This window comes from Metarhizium robertsii (assembly GCF_000187425.2).
Source record: "Metarhizium robertsii ARSEF 23 chromosome Unknown MAA_Scf_4, whole genome shotgun sequence".
Taxonomy (NCBI): domain Eukaryota; kingdom Fungi; phylum Ascomycota; class Sordariomycetes; order Hypocreales; family Clavicipitaceae; genus Metarhizium; species Metarhizium robertsii.
In genome coordinates, this window is record NW_011942182.1 from 3,061,454 (window position 1) to 3,081,586 (window position 20,133).

The 20,133-nt window shown below is 53.2% G+C and overlaps 6 protein-coding genes across 6 annotated transcripts; 3 read left to right on the forward strand and 3 right to left on the reverse strand.

Annotated features, from left to right (window-relative positions):
- Positions 1-3,033: 3,033 nt before the first annotated feature.
- Positions 3,034-4,614, forward strand: MAA_03047 (vacuolar protein sorting-associated protein; the record flags this gene model as incomplete). Its single annotated transcript, XM_007821045.1, has 1 exon — positions 3,034-4,614. The coding sequence occupies one exon, from the start codon at positions 3,034-3,036 to the stop codon at positions 4,612-4,614; it is 1,581 nt and encodes a 526-aa protein (XP_007819236.1).
- Positions 4,615-5,815: 1,201 nt separating this feature from the next.
- MAA_03048 (uncharacterized protein) lies at positions 5,816-6,592 on the forward strand (the record flags this gene model as incomplete). The annotated part of the gene is made up of 1 exon (XM_007821046.1): positions 5,816-6,592. The coding sequence occupies one exon, from the start codon at positions 5,816-5,818 to the stop codon at positions 6,590-6,592; it is 777 nt and encodes a 258-aa protein (XP_007819237.1).
- An 833-nt stretch (positions 6,593-7,425) lies between these two features.
- On the reverse strand, positions 7,426-10,257 carry MAA_03049 (uncharacterized protein; the record flags this gene model as incomplete). Its single annotated transcript, XM_007821047.1, has 1 exon — positions 7,426-10,257. The coding sequence occupies one exon, from the start codon at positions 10,255-10,257 to the stop codon at positions 7,426-7,428; it is 2,832 nt and encodes a 943-aa protein (XP_007819238.1).
- Positions 10,258-10,676: 419 nt separating this feature from the next.
- Positions 10,677-11,003, forward strand: MAA_11126 (uncharacterized protein; the record flags this gene model as incomplete). Its single annotated transcript, XM_011413092.1, has 1 exon — positions 10,677-11,003. The coding sequence occupies one exon, from the start codon at positions 10,677-10,679 to the stop codon at positions 11,001-11,003; it is 327 nt and encodes a 108-aa protein (XP_011411394.1).
- A 3,683-nt stretch (positions 11,004-14,686) lies between these two features.
- On the reverse strand, positions 14,687-16,354 carry MAA_03050 (uncharacterized protein; the record flags this gene model as incomplete). Its single annotated transcript, XM_007821048.1, has 1 exon — positions 14,687-16,354. The coding sequence occupies one exon, from the start codon at positions 16,352-16,354 to the stop codon at positions 14,687-14,689; it is 1,668 nt and encodes a 555-aa protein (XP_007819239.1).
- Positions 16,355-19,011: 2,657 nt separating this feature from the next.
- On the reverse strand, positions 19,012-19,971 carry MAA_03051 (Ribosomal protein L10e; the record flags this gene model as incomplete). Its single annotated transcript, XM_007821049.1, has 3 exons — positions 19,012-19,241; positions 19,315-19,699; positions 19,927-19,971. 3 exons carry the CDS (start codon positions 19,969-19,971, stop codon positions 19,012-19,014), a joined length of 660 nt encoding a protein of 219 aa, XP_007819240.1.
- Positions 19,972-20,133: the final 162 nt, after the last annotated feature.

Here is a 20,133-nt window from a genome sequence, read left to right on the forward strand (position 1 = left end):
AATATATTAATATATTTCTTATATTAAGATTTTTAATTAATTAATATCCTTATTTAGTATAAAATCGGCACCTTTAAACACCTAAAGGGATACGAAGCCACCGGCACCACTACGATACATGGGGACGGCGGCGCTTTCCTCTGACGTGCATATAGCCATCAGATCGCTAGTCAGCGGCACACCCCCTATTGCTTTTGGCTCTTGGCTCTTCTTCTTCTTTTTTGCTCCTCCACGTCATGGCTTCACTTCTCGCCAAAACACAAAGAATTTTGACTTATCTGCACTATTACTGCCTACTCTGGTTAAATGCCATGTTTCCTTTACTGTTGCTTACTTCACAAGTGTAAGTACTATCCGCAAGACATGATCATAATTTTACCGCTGATAGTGTATAGCGACAAAATTATTAAAGTTTATGTCATCACATACTTTCAGCCTTTACAGTTCCCTGATATAAGTCCAAGCTGTGATCTCAATTTGTGAGTACTATCCATGCCATCAGTCCAGTTCAAGTTACACTAAAACAAGTTCAGGGAATCCGCTGAACAATAGGAGCGTCTACGCCGCGGGTCAACCTTAGTGCCACAAAACAGATGGGCTATTGGGCTGCGTGCGAGCCCTGTGTGCTGGGCCTGGATTCCGTTGCTTGCCATGGTTTTTAGCTTTTGTATCCCTTTGGGTGTTCGAAGGTGCCGATTGCGTACCGGGCCCGCTTTGTCTGAGATACTTGGTTTAGTGCGTATAAATATGTATTTTTTTTATATATATAAAGATAAATAGTACTTATATCTTTATATAATATCCTAGTATATTAATATATCTCTTATATTAAGATTTTTAATTGGTTAATATCCTTATTTGGTATAAAATCGGCACCTTCGAACACCCAAAGGGATAGTCGAGTCGTCGATGTCTTGGTAATAAGGTGGCGTCGCAAGTCCACGCAGGCTGGTGAGAGGTTGTTCGTAGGGCCAAGCTAAAGTCGGAGCAACCAGTCAAGATGATTTCAGATGTTTGCCAACAGATAATGCACATGGCCTCAACATGCCGCAAAACCAAGCTGACTTGGGTAGGCGTGAAGCGACCCGTGGCTGTATGATGATGGATGGCTTCACGTTCTCACTTCCTAGGCTCTAAGCAACCGTCAATAAGGCAATCAATCCGACATGCAAGACCTTGAATAGGAAGCCACACAGACGTACCATGTGGCGGGCGGATCGATGCTGGTTCGCCAGATTGGAGATCTGGGCATCAACGTTAAACGATTTTTTATTTCACAATGTTTCCCTTTTGCAATGACGGTCAAGCTACCTGGCATCAGGAATGCAGCAATCAGCGGTCAGCAAGGTCGGGGTCGTTCCAGATCCGAGTCCAGAGACTTCGCTGTGGCTGAGTGCAACGCAACATCTGTCGAATGACCAGCCCGAGGTGTCATCACGACATGGCATCAGGGCCAATGATTCGCTCGACACAAGGCATGGAGCAGGGTTCTTTGTTTTGCCGGGACAATCTGATATAAAAAATGTTTGTCTTGTCTACAAACCCCCAGATGGCAGTTGGAGAGTGGGAGAGATTGCTTTTAAAGTCGGGGCGTGGACCCTGCTAGTGTCAATGGAATCCCACCCAGAGTCTTGGCTTCGACAACGCGACAGTTGCGGGGAGGAAGTATTGGCTCCCAGGCTCTGTTGTTTGTTGGCATCGTCGTCGAAGATGTGATTGAACCGTTTGAGAGGCTTGACGAGCGTTGGGCTTTGTGGTGGTCCATGTGCTGAGTCGGCACCGCGCACCGAGTACTCCGTAGACGTGGTACAAAGGCACAGTCATTCATGCACAATGAAACGGGTGGTGGTTGGCGTGGCGGCGTGGGCATGTGATGGTTTGGGGTCATGCAGGACGCAACCCCAAGGTCATGAAAGTCGTGATGTAAAATGCGGTCACGGACTCGTAGCCAACGTTGGCCCGTGGCCACGCCTCTGCACAGCTTGCGGTCGTTGGTTGGATTCTCGTGGCCATCTAACTGACTCCTGATGGGGTAGCAACCGAAGCCGTGTTCAGGAAGGAGCCCTGACGGTCTTCCGGCGCCGGAGGGACATGTCAACGAGGCAAGGTCCAATCATTCGAGGTCAACGGGAGCGTGGCAAGCCGGGGGGGTGTCCCGCTGACTAGCGACTTGGTGGATACATGCACGTCCGAGGAAAGCGCCGCCGTCCCCATGTATCGCAGTGGTGCCGGTGGCTTCGCATCTGGCCCACCAGCGCACCAGCCCAACGAAGAACTCGGCAAGTACGACTCCGTACGGCGTAACAGGCAACAGGTGCCTGCCCAAACGGCATTGTCGGTTTCGAGGGTTCCCATGTCCCGCTCCCGCAGCCTTCTCGACCCTGCGGCCTGCAGAGCCTCGATGCATGACTAGCCCGGCTTGTGCGTGTTTCGTACGTGCCTGTCCTCACTCGCCTCTTTGACGGCCGTGTAAACTCTTCAAACCCTTTCCTTCCCTTCCCATCTCCGCTGCTCGACCAGTCGGCGACGGCACTGTCACTGTGCGAGCCCTGTTCCCTTCATTTCGTCGTTATGCTCTCACATATAGCTGGCCTATTTGCACTCTTGCCCTCGGTACTCGCAGTCTCGCACCACCCTCCACCTCGCCTACTCTGACCGTGCACTAAGGGTCCTTGATCGCTTGGCTTTCCCTCTGCCCTCACTGTCCGGCCGTATCAACGCCGTTGCGGCTTGCCCGTCACTTTCGTTGACATCCCCGATTTCTCTCGCTCTCTACCTCGTTACCATCGGACTTGAACGAGCCGCGGTGATTTTTTCCGAGACGTGCCGGGTTGACGATACATGCTCGAAGCGAAGCCTTGCGACGCCCGCCCCCACCACGCCCAACTGTTGCCGCTGCCTCCGGTTCTCAGCGCAACCTGGAATCACAGCACGGCAACCGTCTCGAAACCCGCCTTGTTTGCATGAATCTAATCATCTACCCATATAGGAGGATACTGGCCCCCGCGTCTTGTGCGTAGGCCTCAGGAAGCCATGTACTGGCTGCGGCGCGGCAGCATTGTGCTGGCGCTATTGTTGGTGGCTTCTTTCATTGCCTGGTTCGTCCCGCGAGTCCTCGACCCAACGACGCATGGCCCAGCCAGACGAGCCCGCGATAGCCTTTGGGTGAGCAGCAGCCCCTACTGGATTGACCGTCAACTGTGTCGCTGGCTGAGTCTTTGCGGCCTGCATCACCTGCGCCGTGATCCCGCCTCGCTGCCGAACCTGGACGCTGTGTCCCTCGACAACGTTGACGACCAAGTGTGGGGCGAGCTTCGCAGGAGATCCGCTGAACCCCTGTCGTGGGAAGACAGAACATCCGACGAGTCCGGCGCTGCAACTGCCAAAAGACAGGACAAGAAGAGAAACACTTTCGAGAGGCGACGAATCCTCAAGGACATTCCCGACTACGTTCTCAAGCACGCACCCCTGGTACACCTGTACTCTGGCGAGCAGTTTTGGCCATCCGATATCCGCGAGCATGTGCGCCATATGGAAGTCGTCGTTGACGATGAGTTGGTCAACATCACCGATGACAAACTGACGCTAGACAATCTTCACCGCCTCAATAAGTTCGAAGGCGTTATCACTCTTCACAGCCTCGATGATGTCGAAACCCGGCCCACTTGGCTACACAGCCATGACAATGCTCCTAGCCCCTTTGACGACGATGGAGATGGTCATGGCCACAAGGGCGAGCATAGCAGTGGTGCACCTGCTGGAGGCGAACGCACAACTTGGTTCGATGTGGACAAGGATACTCCCTTGCATCGAATCTCCGACCCGCGGCTCCGCAGCTCCCAGCGCCGACTGCGATCCCGGTCCCGTGAGCCCCGCCTCGAACGCCGAGGACATAAACCCGACGCCAACGGCTATTCTCGAGCTCCCGCTGTCCTTGTTATCGTAGACAAGGGATCGGGCATCATCGATGCATTTTGGTTCTTCTTTTACTCGTACAACTTGGGGCAGACAGTTCTTGGTATCCGCTTCGGCAACCATGTCGGCGACTGGGAGCATTCCATGGTGCGGTTTCAAAATGGCGTTCCCAAAGGCATTTACTTTTCGGAACACGAGGGCGGCCAAGCCTACGCATGGGATGCCGTAGAGAAACGTGGTGATCGCCCCGTCATTTACTCGGCTGTTGGTTCACACGCCATGTATGCCACGCCTGGCGACCACCCCTATGTCCTGCCATTCAAGCTACTCAAGGACGTCAGCGACAGAGGTCCACTCTGGGATCCAGCGCTGAACAATTACGCCTACCACTACAACTACAAATTGGAGAAGCACACCGAGATGGATGAGGAGTCTATCGAGGGTCACAAACGCACGCCGAGCCTTGTGCCCGCGTCCTCTAACCCCCATGCACCGACGGGGTGGTTCCATTATGACGGCTACTGGGGCGACCGCCTGTACACCTTGGCAGATATCCGGCAATGGCGCCTCTTTGGACAGTACCACTACGTTACTGGGCCCAGTGGGCCGAAGTACAAGCAACTTGACCGATCCAAGGTGTGCCAGAGACCCCAATGCCGGATTCTATACAAGCTTGATCCAAAGGGGACCTGGTACTAGTCATGATTCTCGGGCGCATAGACGAAAGCAAAAAAAGAAAAAAAAAAAGAGGTCATCCCTGTTCATGTTTCATGAAGACATATTCCATCAATGGATATAAAAGGTGATGGCCGGTGGTGTTTGTACACCGAAACAAGATTTAGACGCGGAAGGGAAGCAATCTACAAGTACAAGCCTTAGAAGTATGGAGTTTTTTTAGGGGGGGATTTTGTCGGAAATGTATACACCCATTAGTTGCGGTGTCGCGTGTCAATTATGGAGTTTGTTCATTATTCAGGGTTCGGATTGGGCTGTGTGTTGAATTGCATTAGACCGTAGTGGAGGGTGGCTGACCCTTGATACCCGGCGCTTCGGATTGGAACAGTTGGATACATGGTCATAGATGATGGAAATGAAACGATGGAAAGACGTGTGAGCGACTGTGGCATGAGTGAGGACAACCAAATGGGCCCGACGCTCCCAGCAGCCTATGGCCTCGGCATTGGAAGAACAAGGAGCCTTAAGGCGAGCCGGGGACAAGACGGAACATTTGAAGACTTTTCTGCAGCTGCCGCCCCGGAAGGTATGATGCGTCGTGGATCGGCTTGCACTCTCGGCTTCGGCCCTGTCCTGCCGCCGACGCAGCGGGATGCAAAATGGGTGCAAGGAGGAGCGCATTTTCATGTGTACCTTGTTCCGTTTCCAGTGACGTCTGAAACAATTCCATGTTGGCTTGATCCGACTCTGCACGCTCCTCTATGATGACACGAGGGCCACTTGGTGCCCACGTGTGTGCCCCTGCGCCGCTTAGAAGCTTTTCAATGACGCCTCTGCTCATCATCTACCACGCGTCCTCTAGCTCCAGTCGCGATATCCCAATGTTTTAGTTACCATGACTACCGTGAGGCTAAACACGGCGTGGCTATCGACCATTGATGCTCGCGGATGCTTTCATATAAGGCGGCCATGGAAAGACGAGAGTCTGTGGAAAAGCTGTTCATCATATGTCTCTCCATTCTTTTCAATACACCACACCATTCCGTCTTTTTGAACAACAAACCATATCTTTGCACTCTTTGAACAAACCAAGCCAATTCCATCGTTTCAATACACCATACTATTCCATCTTGGAAAAAAAAACCATATCTTTGCACTCTCTTTGAACAAACCAAGCCCATTCATTCCATCTTCTGTTCATGAAAAGAAAAGAGAGAGAGAAAAAATGAAGCCAACCGCTGTCCTCGCCGGCGTCTGCATCCCTGCTCTGGCCTATGCTTTCAACTTGTTCAACCCTGCTTTGTACAATGTCCGCCTTGGCTTCCGGTGGAAATTCATCGACGGCCCGGAGTCGGGCCTCAAAGACATCACGTTCCCCGTCAACATGGCCAAGACCTCCCGCGAGCAGGGCTACTACCTCTCGCAGCAGTTCGGCTTCCACGGCGTCCGGCGCCAGGGCCACATCGCCATCCAGCCGCGCCCCGACAACAGCAAGGGCCAGGCCATGCTCCGCGCCAACTTCACCTCGCACCAGGCCGGCACGGCCACCTGCCACCCGGCGTGCCAAGCCGGCCCTGGGCTCGGCGGCGCCGAGGGCAGCCGCGACGGCGTCACCTGCGCCATCGACGTGCCTGCCGACTACGCGCACACCTTCAACCTGACCGTCGAGAACGTCCGCGACGCCAACACCTGGCGCGGCCTCCTCGTCGACACCGTCACCCGCAAGACCCACGAGATTGGCGTCTGGACCCTGCCCAGCGGCGCCGGCGACATCCAGCGCTCCCGGTTCGGCTTCGTCGAGTACATCCGCCAGCCCGGAAGCCCGGGCGGCTGCGAGAACTACCCCAAGCTCGAGGCCACCATTTACCACCCCTGGTCCAACTCGGCCGGCGCGGGGGAGCTCCACGGCGTGGGTAGTATGGACATGGGCATGTGCGGTAAGAATATTTTCAAAAAAATTAAGGTCACGAATGGGTTCACCGTCTACTACGGCCGGGCGTAGCTCTGTCTGTGCCTTGGTACATACGTGTGCCTCGATTGTTGCGGAAAAAAAAAGGGGGGGGGAGGGAGTTGCGTATCGTTTTGTGTATACTCGATAACTACTCCGTATTATAATTTGTAATTTCACTTGACTACAGAGCGAAGCTATATTCCCCGTTAGTATTATAATTTGCCGAAAATAGAGGACCCCTGTTAGACAATTATCTAGTATATATGCCTTTTGTGCCCCTTGCCGCGAATACCATATGACATGAGCCAGGGTGGCCGGGTCCTTACAAAGGCTGAATTGAGCCACCCATTCTATATATTGGACACCAGAAGAAAAACAAATTCAATGCTTACAATGCTCCCCTCATCAGACGCCGTAATGCAGTGTGATTGATGATTGCTGGTGGGCCGGGGCACATGCCAAGACCGTCAAGAAGGGACGATCGGTTGCGGATGCCACGCGGCACGACCCGCAACGACCGACGCCGATGCTGGTGGAGACTCCGATATTGTCGATTTATTGCAGAGCTCTCCACTACTACGGAGCCCGCCGGGCGACGCGGGAGATGCAAATACGACCCATCATTCATCTCAGAGATGCAAAATGACGACCCATCCCATCTCCTCATTCCTGAACCCGCCTGCAAGTCGTCTACAAACCGCGTGGCATAAGTGATAAATTTCTGAGTATATACAACACAAGATGAGTGGTATCTGATCTGTAATAAATATCCCAAAGTCCAAGCTCCCAAGTATCAGGTTCAGTATCTACATGTCCAGATTCATCGTCCATCCATAACGCCAGACATATCCCCATTCAAAACGTATTCAAATCTCTGACATTCTTCATTGTTCCTCGTCCTCGTGGATTGTAAAGCCCATTTCATCGCCGGGCCACGCTCGCTGCGTGCTGGGATACTCGGACGGCTGACTGCTGCCCTCGCTGTCTCCCTGGGGGTCGTCAGGGTCCACATTTTCCCCGTTGGAAGAGCCCTCCTGATCTTCGATGCCGGGCCACGGCTCGTCCTCAGGTAGCTGCTCTGCATGTCCTGGCTTAATCGAAGGCCGGGTCATGTCTTCACTGCTGGAGATACTCTCTTGGCCGTCGTGGTATGACTCCTCGCCGCTGTCGTAGATTTCTACTTCAAACCGCTCGTCTGTTGGGTATTCCATGGCCATGTGGGATACTGCGCTACGGGCGACGCTGCCTCCTCGTATGGGGCGCAACTCCTGTAGAGGCGCATTGCTGAAGGGCGTGGCGTAGGCGGGCGGCGTCATGCCGCGGGTGACTTGACGATCGTTGATGGCAGACGGCATCGGACTGGGAGACGCGGTCCACCGTGGCGTGTGGTGCAGGTAACTCGGGGAGCGGGTGCTGCGTCTTTTCTGGATGCCTTGGTGTGAGCTGCGGCCGAAGGGGGACGAGTGCCTGGATGGTTGCACACCGTGGGAGACGATGCTGCGACGACTGGCGGCGCTTGGGGTGGGTTGGGCTGTTAGGGGGGCCGAGGCCGTGCGGATGTGAGGTAGTCGCGGGGCGGGACGGCGTCCAGAGGAGAGCATCGGAGACGGATGGCGGATGGCAGCGGGGCTGACTGATCGCCATGGTTGTTCGAGCGAAATGAGTGCTGGCGAGACAGTGTGCTGGCGGCGTTGGCGCATGTTGAGTGACGTCGGAATGCTGGGGGCCTCATCGAGTTGTTCGTTCCACAGCCAGCAGTGCTCCATGGCGTCAGCTTCCTTGACTTGTTGGGATTCCGACACATCTGGTGAGACACGGTCCATCTCACGGACTCGTTGCCACGCCCAGCCGGACTCGTATGCCTCATAGTCTTGTATGTAGGCGTCTGGGTGGGTAATGAAGAGTCGAGGTTCGGCAGACTTCATGGCTACCGAGTGCAGGAAGCTGACGTCCCATAATGTAGGGGTCAGCATTTCGGCGGCGCTGAGGAATCGAAGCCGGGATTCTTTGCGGACTTTGCGAAGGGGTGCCCATGATTCCTGGAGTCCAAGGTACCTTGAGAGACGTGGGTCAGTAGGCTGGCGTCGGGGGGTAGTGCCCATGGTTCGAAAGACTGGACCAAATGCCTCGTGGATGCCGGCTTGGACGCTTCTGGCATCGGGGCCGTAGAAGGACACGGTTTGTATTAGACCACGGCTCCGTAGCCTTTTGTCCTGAGTGCTTTTATCACCACAGGCCCTGGGGTAAAGCCACTCCGCGTCGTGGTCGGAAACAGTCCAGTCGCCGCCAAACGGTGATTGAGACCGCAACGTTGCGCTACTGAGTGTCATGGGGATTTGCGTCCAATCGTCATTGCTAATGCTGGCATCGTTTTTGAACTGCGAGAGTTCTTGCCAGAGTCTTTTCAGTGGAAATGGCAAAAAGACCACCTCGATTGTCCATGCGTGGCCATGTGATGGGAGAAACGACTGAAGGTGAGTGACTTGGGCTCGCAGGCTGTCGATCTGAGACATAATTTCTTCTGGGTTTGGCCGGCTGGCAGAGCCTGCAGCTGTCGAGAAGACACTTTTAACACCATCGTCTTCTCCGTCGGCTTGTTTGTTGGTCAAGCCTGCAACATCCATGACCTTCTCTACACCCTCCATCCTCTGCTCTAGTTCAGTTACACGTAAATCCATATGGTCATGCAAATCGACGCATTCTTCATGCCCATTTGCAGAGAACGAAACAGTCTCCAGGCGGTCCAGACGTTGTTCATGACCACTCACTACGTCTGACAGGTTTCGAAGAGTCTCTCGGGAAATTCTATGGGCTGCTGCAGTAGCTCGAGGTTCAAGTTGAGTAGCAGTGTCGGGCTGTGACGTTGCCAGTCCTTGTACATTACGGTCAACAAATACGAAGTCATCGTTTGATGTGGCAGGGTCCGCAGGCGCAGCACTTGGAAGATTTTTATCAACTTTTGATGGTGGTGGTTGTTGTTGTTGCCGCGGTGAGCGGGGTCCAGGGGGAGTTACATCAAGTGTACCAAGACCTTTCCCAGCAAATGGTCTCTGGTACTTGGCCTGAATAGAAGAGGTGGTGGAACCAGTCTGAGAGGCCATCAGAAACTGGGACGGAATAGGGGGCAACGCCATAGGGTCGGAGGGTGGTCTTGGACACTGCGACGGCTGTTGAAGATATTCCTCCCATGCCAACGTATCCGGCATGGAGCCTAGAGGATGGGGACTGGCCTCTTGCTTCGAAGTGTCCTCAAACTCATGAACAAAGGAAAGAGGAATGCCAGGACTAAAGGCAGCGAAATCAAATCCGGGTACGGTAGAAACACCTTGCATAGATGCATCCACGACGGGGCTCAGTGGTTCGCGTCCGGTGCGGGGTCTCTCATTTTCTTGTCCAAGGGGCGCGAAACCAGTTTGTTGCGGCAATTGCTGTTGCTGCTGCTGTGCGTCATCACGAGATCGTTCATCGTGATAGCACGCGTGATGAGCGCACATACACCATCCAGACTGGCCAGCAACAGGATTCCCCATCGCCTGGCGAGGCCAGAAACGACGGCATCCACATTTTGCTCCGGTGGCCCCAGGCGTCAGGTCAACAAAATTGCACGATCCATTAGGCAGGCTCGGAGAAGGCGGCGGCAACGAGGTAGCAGCATCAGTATATATATCGAATGGACTCGTGCCCGTGTTTGAGGGATTTGGGAGGTTGGCGGCCATTGGATCGCGGGAGAAGCGTATTTGATGAGACACGATTCGACACGATAACAGAATTCGAAGAACGGCTCGCGCGAAGCTCGGTCAGGTTGTCGTGACCAGGCGGCTTACGCTGGCCCCAGCAGGGTCGCTCGCAAGACGCAATGGTCTAGTTCATTGCACTGGAAACAGGGTGGGAATGAAGTCAGCTCAAGAAAAGAATGATGATTCTCAACAGGCACGAGGTAAATTCAGACCGCAGGAGATAAGGCGAGGTGGGACGAACAAGATGGGTGGTGGTTGCTATATTCCGATTGACTGTCGCGTCGAGCTTCTGGCGCTGAGGTCGGACCGAGTGGCATGAGAGGCCCTTTAAGTAGTTGAGCAGGACGAGGGCGGGACGAGAATTATATAGCGCATTCGGAGCAGAAATCGGGCGCAAGATGCCACCGGCTGGGCAACGAAAGAAATATAACGGCAGCGGAGCCAAGGTCGTCACGCAGCTGGAGGTCGCAGGGCCAGATGAGGCGGAGGGATGGGAGAGAAACCAGGACTTTCAGGACGTCGAGGGTGGACATTGGGGTGGTGGAGAAAGACAGAAAGACGACCGACAGCAGCATTGCAGCAGCTCTTGTGCATTTCGGGACACGCATCACACCCCCCAGGACCCCCAAAGCCGGCTCAAAAAAGGCGACATCAGTAAGGCTTTGCTGCCTTGTCGACCTGCATGGCGTGGCTCAAAACAGCCAATGTCTGCTTTGCCCAGCTGACGGGCGTTGGCGTTGATGTTACCATCCAATCCCACAGACAGGTTTGGAGACGTGTGGTTCAACGCCGGCATCGTCAGCCACCAAAGCTCAACGGCATCAGCGTCGACTCACCCAGATCCACAATTGCGTCTTGCTTTCGAGTCACAGCTGCATACATTAAAGCTGCCCCGGCTCAAGGACGATGGGTGCTTAGAACCATAAAGAGCCGAGCCTGGATGGATTGGATGGCCTTGGCCTGCCTGGCACCTTGAATGACGCCGAGCATTTCACCACCGCGCCTGTCCAGGTATTTTTGAGAGCACAAGCTTAAGCCTACCCCGCCAAGTCGCGCGCTTTACGCCTTCACGTTCTCTGAAAAGTACATGGACGGATGCGCCCCGCTGTCGCGCCGTCCCGCCAATGGCGGCGCCTGGGAACCCGTTCCGGGAGTTGCTCCACTAAAAAGTAGTAGCATCGGGACATCTGGATCACTGCTTCTGCCCCGGAATGCAGCCCTCAAGCGACCATTGTTTGGTCTTGCAGTGGTTCTAGTATCCAATGCTGCTCTGGAACCTCAGGGCCATCTTGCAGGCATTCGGCACTCAACCACTCCAGCTGTGCGGACAGGCCGGTCCGGCGCCGGGTTATGTGTTTGGGGCACGTTGTTCAAGTACCAGACGCGACACACACATTCTGTGCGTTTCTGCAGATGCATCATCTGATCTGAGAGCCCAAAGGCATGGCCATCTTGCGTACCCGAGTGACTTTCTGCGCTCGAGCACGTAGACTCTCCTGGTACGAGAGAGGGGTCAACGCGCAACCTCTGACTCAACGGGCGGTATGAAGATAGAGGCCTCAGGAATAGCATGTCGACTACTTAAGTACTTTAGGTATTGTACTCGGTACGGCGCACACCAAGCATCTGGATGGTGTCAATCTGCAAGGAACCAGGACACACATCACATCAAGTGGTGGCCTCGTCAGCACCGCCAATTGGCACTTGCAGCCTATCGCGCCATCGACCGGCAGTCAAGATCCAGGACGTGGGAGATTCGTCCGCCCATGCATCGGGAACCGTCTTGTGCGCGACACGGCTCCGCAACAAACACGCCTAGTCGGGCGACCAATGGATTGGCTGGCGGCCAAGGCCCAATGGCAAAAATCCATACATACCCTCAAATCCATCATATGTATTGTATGCGTACTCCGTATCTCTGTGTCGATACCATGGCGCCATGTGTGGAATGCGCCAGACCTTGTCCGCATCCACTCGCTCGTTCACGCACACACGCCCACAACTCACCTTGGGTCGTGAACGTGTGACAAGTGCTGCTGTCCTGGAAAAGGCCGACACCCTGATATGGGGCTGCCAGCTGCCCCGGAATTGTTCCTGCGACGTCCTCAATCTAACCGCTCGCCGGGACTTGGTTTCGAGTTTCCTGGGGCCATAAAGCTCGAAACACGCTCTATTGACGATATACGGAGTATACTTTTGAGCATGGCGAGGTTCCTCCCCACATATGCCCACCCAGTTACTCCGTACTCCAAACATCCATTATTAAAACCCATCACAACCAATGCGCGCCTCCCAGTTAAGTTGGCCATTGTACAAACGCCCGTATGATCCTTTGCATCCAGCAGATCACCTCGCGTTGTGCAAAGAGTCTGGTTGCGTATGCCCGCCCCACGGGCCGCCGTTGGCGAAGATGGGTGACGAGGTCGGGCAGGCTTGCCGCGTCCCCACAGATCGTTGATGGTTGCGCCCCTGCCGACGACCGCTAACCACCAACCAATCAGGTGTATAGGAGCCGATACAATTCTTGCTCCAACTCGAACCTCGGGGCAGTATTTCTACGACATGGCGAAATGTTACCTTGATCAGACCGCGTAGTCCCTTGCGTGATAAGCGACAGCAATATACCTTGTCTCGCGTACATGTCCCGGCTGCCGTACAGCCGGTGGTTCACGGGCATCGTCGGCGGCCCAATGCAGGAACTCCAGAGGCAGCGGATGTTGTTCCGGGCGCGGAACCAGGGATAGTTCTTCTTTGCCGCCAACTAGTTAGCTTTTTCCCTCCATGTATAAAAATACATGTATGTATTTGATGGTTTTCCTTCTTGTCCAATTGCCCATCGCTCCCACGCCCATGGCAACGTACCGTCTCGATAGCTGGTGGTTCGCGCTCCTTGAGAGCGGCTCTTATACCACCGCCAGATTACAGCCACGGCTGGCGGGAGCGCAACTACCAGTGCAACAATGGCAACGGTTGTCTCTGGACTTAGCATAGCTTATTCCTGGGCGATGTTCCCCAGCCACTTAATAGATGGTTGTCGTCGTCGTAGCCAGCGTTAAAGCGATGTCGTGCAACGCAGGCTCCTTTTATAGGATTGATAGACCACAATTGGCGGATAAGGGTAGCTTGGAAATTACCGTGTCTGACTGAAGAAACAAGCTGTGTGACAAAGACGACAATGATGGAGGAGGAGAATAAGAAGAGGAGGAGGAGAAGAGGAAGAGAGGAAGAAGAAGGAGAAGGAGAAGGACGAGGACGAGGACGAGGACGAGGAAACAAAAGCAAGAACAGGGATGTATATGAAGATGTGCCGATGGCGATAAATTGGGATTGTGTGAAATAGTGGGCCCGATGTGGAAACGTGTGAAGTGCTAGGGGCCCGGTCAACTTTTGCTAGGCGCCCGGTTTTGCCCACGATACTTACTGCCAGCCTCACAGGTACATTTCCCATATAATATCATGGCAGCTAACATGAACACTAAAAAGCTCTATTATTTGATTTTTTTTTAATAAGGCCATAAGTACACACACCAAGTAAAAGCACTAGGAATCGCGTTTTTGAGCGATTTAGAGCCTGCCTGCGCCGGCGTTATTAAGAAACTCGTGTATTTATTTAATTACTTCTTGATTTTATTGAGAGCAATCGCGACCATGTATTTGTACTGAAAATGTACTGTTGGGGGTGGCAGCCAACTGCCAGCCCAGAAACAGCAAGGAGTGGGTCAAAACCGGGCCCCTAGCAAAAGTCGACCGGGCCCCTAGCACTTCACGGAAACGTCACGCAGAAAATATTGCGGTTTTGATGTCTTTGCCTCCGCATTTGGCGGAAATGAGGCGACATGACACCGGCAACCCCAGTGAAGCCCATCCATCAGGCTGACAGCGCAGCCAATAGCAATACGGAGTACTAGTGGCCTTGCAGTTTGTTCGCTTACAAAACTCCCCCAACAAGCATCTACACCGTCCTCGAACCAGTCACAATGATGGTGGCAGAGGAGCCTGCGTGATATCTTACTTCGTCAGGTTGTAGAGGAGCCCAGGCTGAATTTGAGTTGCACATTTCCAGCGACCCAAGTTGTGATGAATGTCATACATGCAGTGCAGGCATCGGACCCTGACAAGGCGGTCAGATGGCCCGTCAACCGGCAGCAGCAGCGCCTTCTTCCTCTTCTAGGCCTGCTAAGAAACGTGACCGCCGGCCGCTTTACATCAACGTGTATATTCAGTGCCTAAATACGTATGGTTCGGGGTAGTGTATATGTTGTTTCTCTACTTATGCGTGTCCCGGCCATCCAAAACTTCAATCCAAATAGGAAAAGATCAAAAACTCCGTTAACATCTGTTCGTTAGATACTGTACAAGTTTCAGTCCATAGAGCGTATGAACTCCGGTATGCAGCGTCGTGATTAGACTACACTTCACCCCAGCTTCCCATTGGGCCGTTGGAGGCAATGACCGACCCAGTGCCGAGAGAGCCACCGATATCCCAATAGTGCCTTGATGAACAGCTACTTCTCCGAGCCGACCGCCTAGTACTTTGGCTGGCGCAGCTGCTGTGGTGGCGCAAGACCACTGGGCTGTTGGGTGCTACAGCCTTGAACGACCGACGCTCTACCTGCCGCGTTCGAGCGATGAGAGGATGGTGTTGACGAACGCGGGCCACCTTGGCTGCGGTGTCCTGTTGAGTCGGTGTACCGTGATGTGACGTGCCAACAGTAGGGGAGTTGCCAGAGCGAGACGCAAAACGTGAAACAAGGTAGCGGAATACCAGCTTGATATCCAGACTCTTCTCCCACTCCTCTTTGGTAAAATCGGTGTCAGCCATGTCAATATCATTTCCAGAGCCGTCACTCTTCTGCCTCCGACCTGGGATTCCAATTGGTTGCGAATGTTGGTGCATAGTAGGCTGGAATTCTGGAACAGATGGCTGGCTGCGTCTCTCGGGTTCTGTCACTGGACCAGTGATGCCAACATCGCTAGATTCTGGAATGACTGGGAGACCAGCATACGGAAGAGGTAAGTGCTGCATCCTAGAATAGGTAGAAAATGCGCCAGGATGTGGTGATAGTTGGTTAACAAGCAGACCAAGCTCCCTAGATAGCCTTTCCAGAATTCGGATCTGCCATGAGGGCTCGTCCGAGGTAGTCAAAATTGGACGATTACTCAGTTGGGAGGCTCGCGGAGTAGATGAAAGTGCCTCCTCGTCAGGCAGTTCCTCACCTAAGAGAATCGACAGCATAGTGTCGTCGATGCCTAGGATATCTTTGACTACCGTACGTGTTATGCGCGCTAAAAAGCCCTCTTGCTCCGTGTGGGGCTGGAATGCCTCTTCATCATGCCATGTTAGATTATCTGTTTCAGCATCCGTATTGCGCCGTGAACGGTGCATAGATGCCAATGACTTGCGTTGTCGTCTCGTTTCTCGTTGAACTTCGTTAAGTAAGACCCGGCTATGCTCCAGGCGCCATGCCTCGATTCGCTGTCTTTTATCCTCTTCTTGGGTCTGAACCTCGTCCAGATCAATATGGGTATTGTCAAAGCTGTCCAGTCTCCGGCGAAACTTGCGAGGATTGAACCTCTCGAACTGATATATCTGGTCCTGTGCATCAGCACCCAGGACAGGCCGATCAAAGCGGAACGAGCCTAGACCATCATGAGAGGGAAAGACTGGAGTAGCATTGTGGCTACCTCGTGGTGACAGAGTATTCAGACCAGGTACGGAGCGAAATTCGGGGAGGTGACTGTCTAGGCTATCGAGCTCAGCGTCGTCGTCGTCATCAACAGCTGACAAAACGGAAGTCGATTGTCTAGCGTGAGATGGACCTTCAGATCTCGCCACGGTATGCAAGCTTCCAACATCACTCAGCCGTGATCGTCCAGGCGTCTCTACAGAGTGTTCTGACTCTGTGAGATATGATGAAGTTGTGACTTCAGTAGGGGGTGAGAACAGCACCCATGCCTGTGACTCATCTAGTCCTTGTTCAGATGTCGACGGTACAACGGCAAGACTCTGGTCTTGGACAGCTGCCGGGCGAGCTGCCCGCTGCACAGGTTGGCGAGTCGGTTGCTGAAAGGCCATGGTGATGATGCCGCCTTGTTCCTGGGACGATGCAGAGGGTGGGCGGGTAGATAGGTGTTGGAATGGATGATGCGATAAGAGCGTTATCTGTCGAGCTGCAGCTAGATGGCTCCGGGTTCGGCACAGTGGGACGCGGCGAGCGTGGGCACTGGAGTCGAGTATTTGGAGACGGTGGTACGCGGGTAGGGCGGAGCAGAGAGCGAGCACCTCGAGCAGAGGATACTCCTCAAAGAGTTAGGGGCGCGGATAGGCGAGCTGCAGTGTCGAAAAATTGGAAAGCGAGCGCAGTAGATGATGGGTTAAGAGGCTGAACAAAGTCGAAGATGGATGTGAGAGGGAAGCCAACATGATAAGCAGGCCAGGAGGCGGGAGTGATGACGGCGCAATGCGATACGGTGAGGCCAGCTTAGTAGAACCGGACCGAACAACAGCCCACTTCCACTGGTGCTCAGGGATAAGGTATCCCAAATTTCAGTTTGTACTCCGTGTTTCCTCAAGTGCGCAGGTGAATCGTCTTGACTCGAGCCGGGGTAGGCGTCGCGTGGGAGGGGCGCTCCTGCCTTCCATTTGCTCCTTCCCAAAGCCCCATTGCTTTGTTGAGACGGCCTGGTCATTTACGGCACATTTGCGATGTATCATCTGTCCTGCAAGGGTGATGCCAGCTGCCGGCCTGCACCACACCAGACTCGTTAAGGTGAATTGTCGAGTTGAGTCGCGCTTGGGAGGCGTCGTTGACATTATTTACTCGCGCGCTGCTACGTACAAGTAGAATAAGGTAGCCAATAGTTGGATGATTGAGTTCCAGTATCACTGTAGTACATGATTGCGTCCTGAGCATGAGTACGTACTCCGTACGCAGGCTGACAGGCTGGCAGAGAGGAGACGAGTGGAGCACACCTTCTAAAGTGGTGGCTCGCGTGCTCAGAGGCACAGGATGCCGCGAATTGCTCGGCAGGCTTACACTTTTTGCCAGGTGCGCTCACGCCCTATCTAGTACCTGGTTATTAGGCATTATATTATAATCCATTAGTATATATTTTACGGTAAGTGAATACATTTCATTATTAAGTATTCAAAGTATATATAAGAGTAGTTCAGTACCAGACAGTGAATAGTGGGGCGATAAGCGCACCTAGCAAGAAGAGTGAGCCGCCGCGCTACAGCCAACGTGGTCGTATGTACCGAGTATTCTCGTCCCATGCCATTCTTCGTTATCGCATTGTTGGCCACAGGGCCACTATGTCCCCAGCAGCTCGGTTCTCATCTGTTGAGCACAAGACGGCCAGAAAATGACGTAGTTGTTGATAGCCAGCCTTACACGATATTGTACTTGACACTTTTTGCTCCGTACATGCATGTCAGTCCGTGGCAGCACAACCAAAACCAGAATAGGGTCCTGTCTTCGTCTCTTTTCTCGACCAAGTGACGCCATCAGCTGAAGGCTCCTAGTAGCATGCGTTGTTCTCCGCTTGCTTGTCGCGTGGCCCAAATCATTAACCCGGCATCCTCGCCATGGCCTCGGCTGGCATCCATTTCCACAGGGCCCGTCTGGTAAATTGGTCCCGACTCCCTCCCCTACAAAGTAACTTACAAGATGTGCTGGAGATGGGGCCATCGGGCAAGGCTACTACACAGACTTTTGATGTGTAGCTGTAGAGACTGAAAACAACAAATATAGTGAACACCTTTACCATCCTATCCTCCTATTCTAGCAAGCGTACTAGCTACATCTGTTGTCACGCAACCACTCCGTCCTCTTGGCATACAGAGCCCGGCATTATTATGCCTACTTGGGCCACATGGAATCTAGATTGATTGAAACACGCGTCCGTGGCGTCCCAATCACCATGATTTGACGCAGCGTGGTAGAGTGGAGGGACGGGCAGCAAGCCTGTTGGGCTGGATGAAACGCGCCGGCAGCCATGACGTTCCCACGCACTCACGACTCAAGACAGCCCCGACTTAGGAACAATAGACGGTGAAAACTGCGAGCTTGAAAGTTGATGTTATTCTACAAAAAAAATAACGCATCTAGGCGGTGGAGTCGGCTCGCTTTTCTGATTGTGACATGGTGGTCATGTCCATTGCTGGAGATCTACATTGACAGTTTCAAAGGTCACGCGGTCTTTCGCAGCCGACGTCCGATGACTAGCCTCGCACCGGTTCCGGCGACCGAGCAGATGAGATTGATTGATATGGCAAGTCGTGGTACTCCGTAGGCTAGTACGCATCAGCAAGTAGATCGACGAGCAAGATGGCTCGATAATCGATATCAACTGACAGCACATTGTACACGCAAAGCCTTAATCGTCTAGGCACTATTCATCACGGTTCAGGCTGTGATACAATCGTTGGCAATTCTCCTTGAGTCTGCTTCGCAAAGCGTTGCGCCATGAGCCTATTTATCTTCCCCATCAGATCAAGGCTACAATGTTTTGTCATACGCACGTATAATTCATATCTAGGCATGGTTATGTGCGTCCGAAGACGTGGTTAACAAGCCTACACATCGCTCATATCATATATCACGCATAGTGAGAAATTTGTGACGAATGCACTATTCTTTGATTTGCCAATTGCGACCGCCTGTCTTAAGAGGTCCCTATCTGACATGCCACTATGACGCCATCCTTAACCCATATGAACCAACAAACCCTTTAAGCGGTGAAAGCGTCGGGGAAGCGGCGCATGTTGTCCTCCAAAGAACCGCGGTTGCTAAGGAACTGAACGTAAGCACCATCGACCTTGACACGGCCAGCAGCCTTGCGCTCGAGGTACTCGTCGCGGCGAAGGGGGGTGAAGCCCCAGTTCTTGGAGATAATAATCTTCTGGCGACCTGGGAACTTGTACTGCGATCGTCGCAGAGCCTCAAGAGCGAGGTGACGGTCTGTTTAAAGAAGAAGAAAAGCAATTAGTAATGTGGCAAAACTTGGCAATGAGTCACGGATTCAAAAACTTACTGGAGTCACGAGTGCGGACGCTCATGATGATCTGACCAATGTTGACACGGGCAACAGTGCCGTTGGGCTTGCCCCAGGCACCACGCATACCGGTCTGCAATCTATCGGCACCAGCGCAAGACAACATCTTGTTGATACGGACGACGTGGAAGGGGTGGGCGCGGACACGCAGGTGGAAACCTTCCTTGCCGCTGTGCTTGACGAGGTACTTGTTGGCGCAGATACGGGCGGCCTCGAGGGCCTCAGAGCTCAGCTGCTCATACTCGTTGGAGACAAGGTGAATGCACAGGGGGAAGTCGTCGACATTGGCACGCTTGCGGCCCAGATCGAAGATCTTGATCTTGGGGTCGGGTACACCACGGTTGAACCGGGACTTGGGGAACGGCTAAAGCAGAACATTGAGTTAGCTACTTGCTTCTGCTTGTTATGATTTTTTTGCAGCGATTCCGGTTGTAGAAAAAACTTGGCGAGGTGTGGATTTGCCCAAAATCTCCCTTCATGACGCAAAAGAGAAGTAGGAAATCCCGGAATCCAGCATCGCAAAAATTTCGTTTCGCAGGTTGAGAAGAAAAGCGGCGGCAACGTAGAAAATTCGAAGATAGAATATCTCACCTTGTTCTTGCAGTATCGGTAGCAACGAGCAGGACGACGAGCCATCTTGTCGGATTTTGCTGGTGCTGTCCTAAAGTTGGTGATGTGTTTTGAGCAAGATCAGTCCAGACCGGGGATGAACCAGTAGTACTGCCACTCGTTCTCGGAATACGCACTACTTTGATTTCAAAGCAGCCTCTTGGTAAGCCGAAATGGTGCATCTCGCTT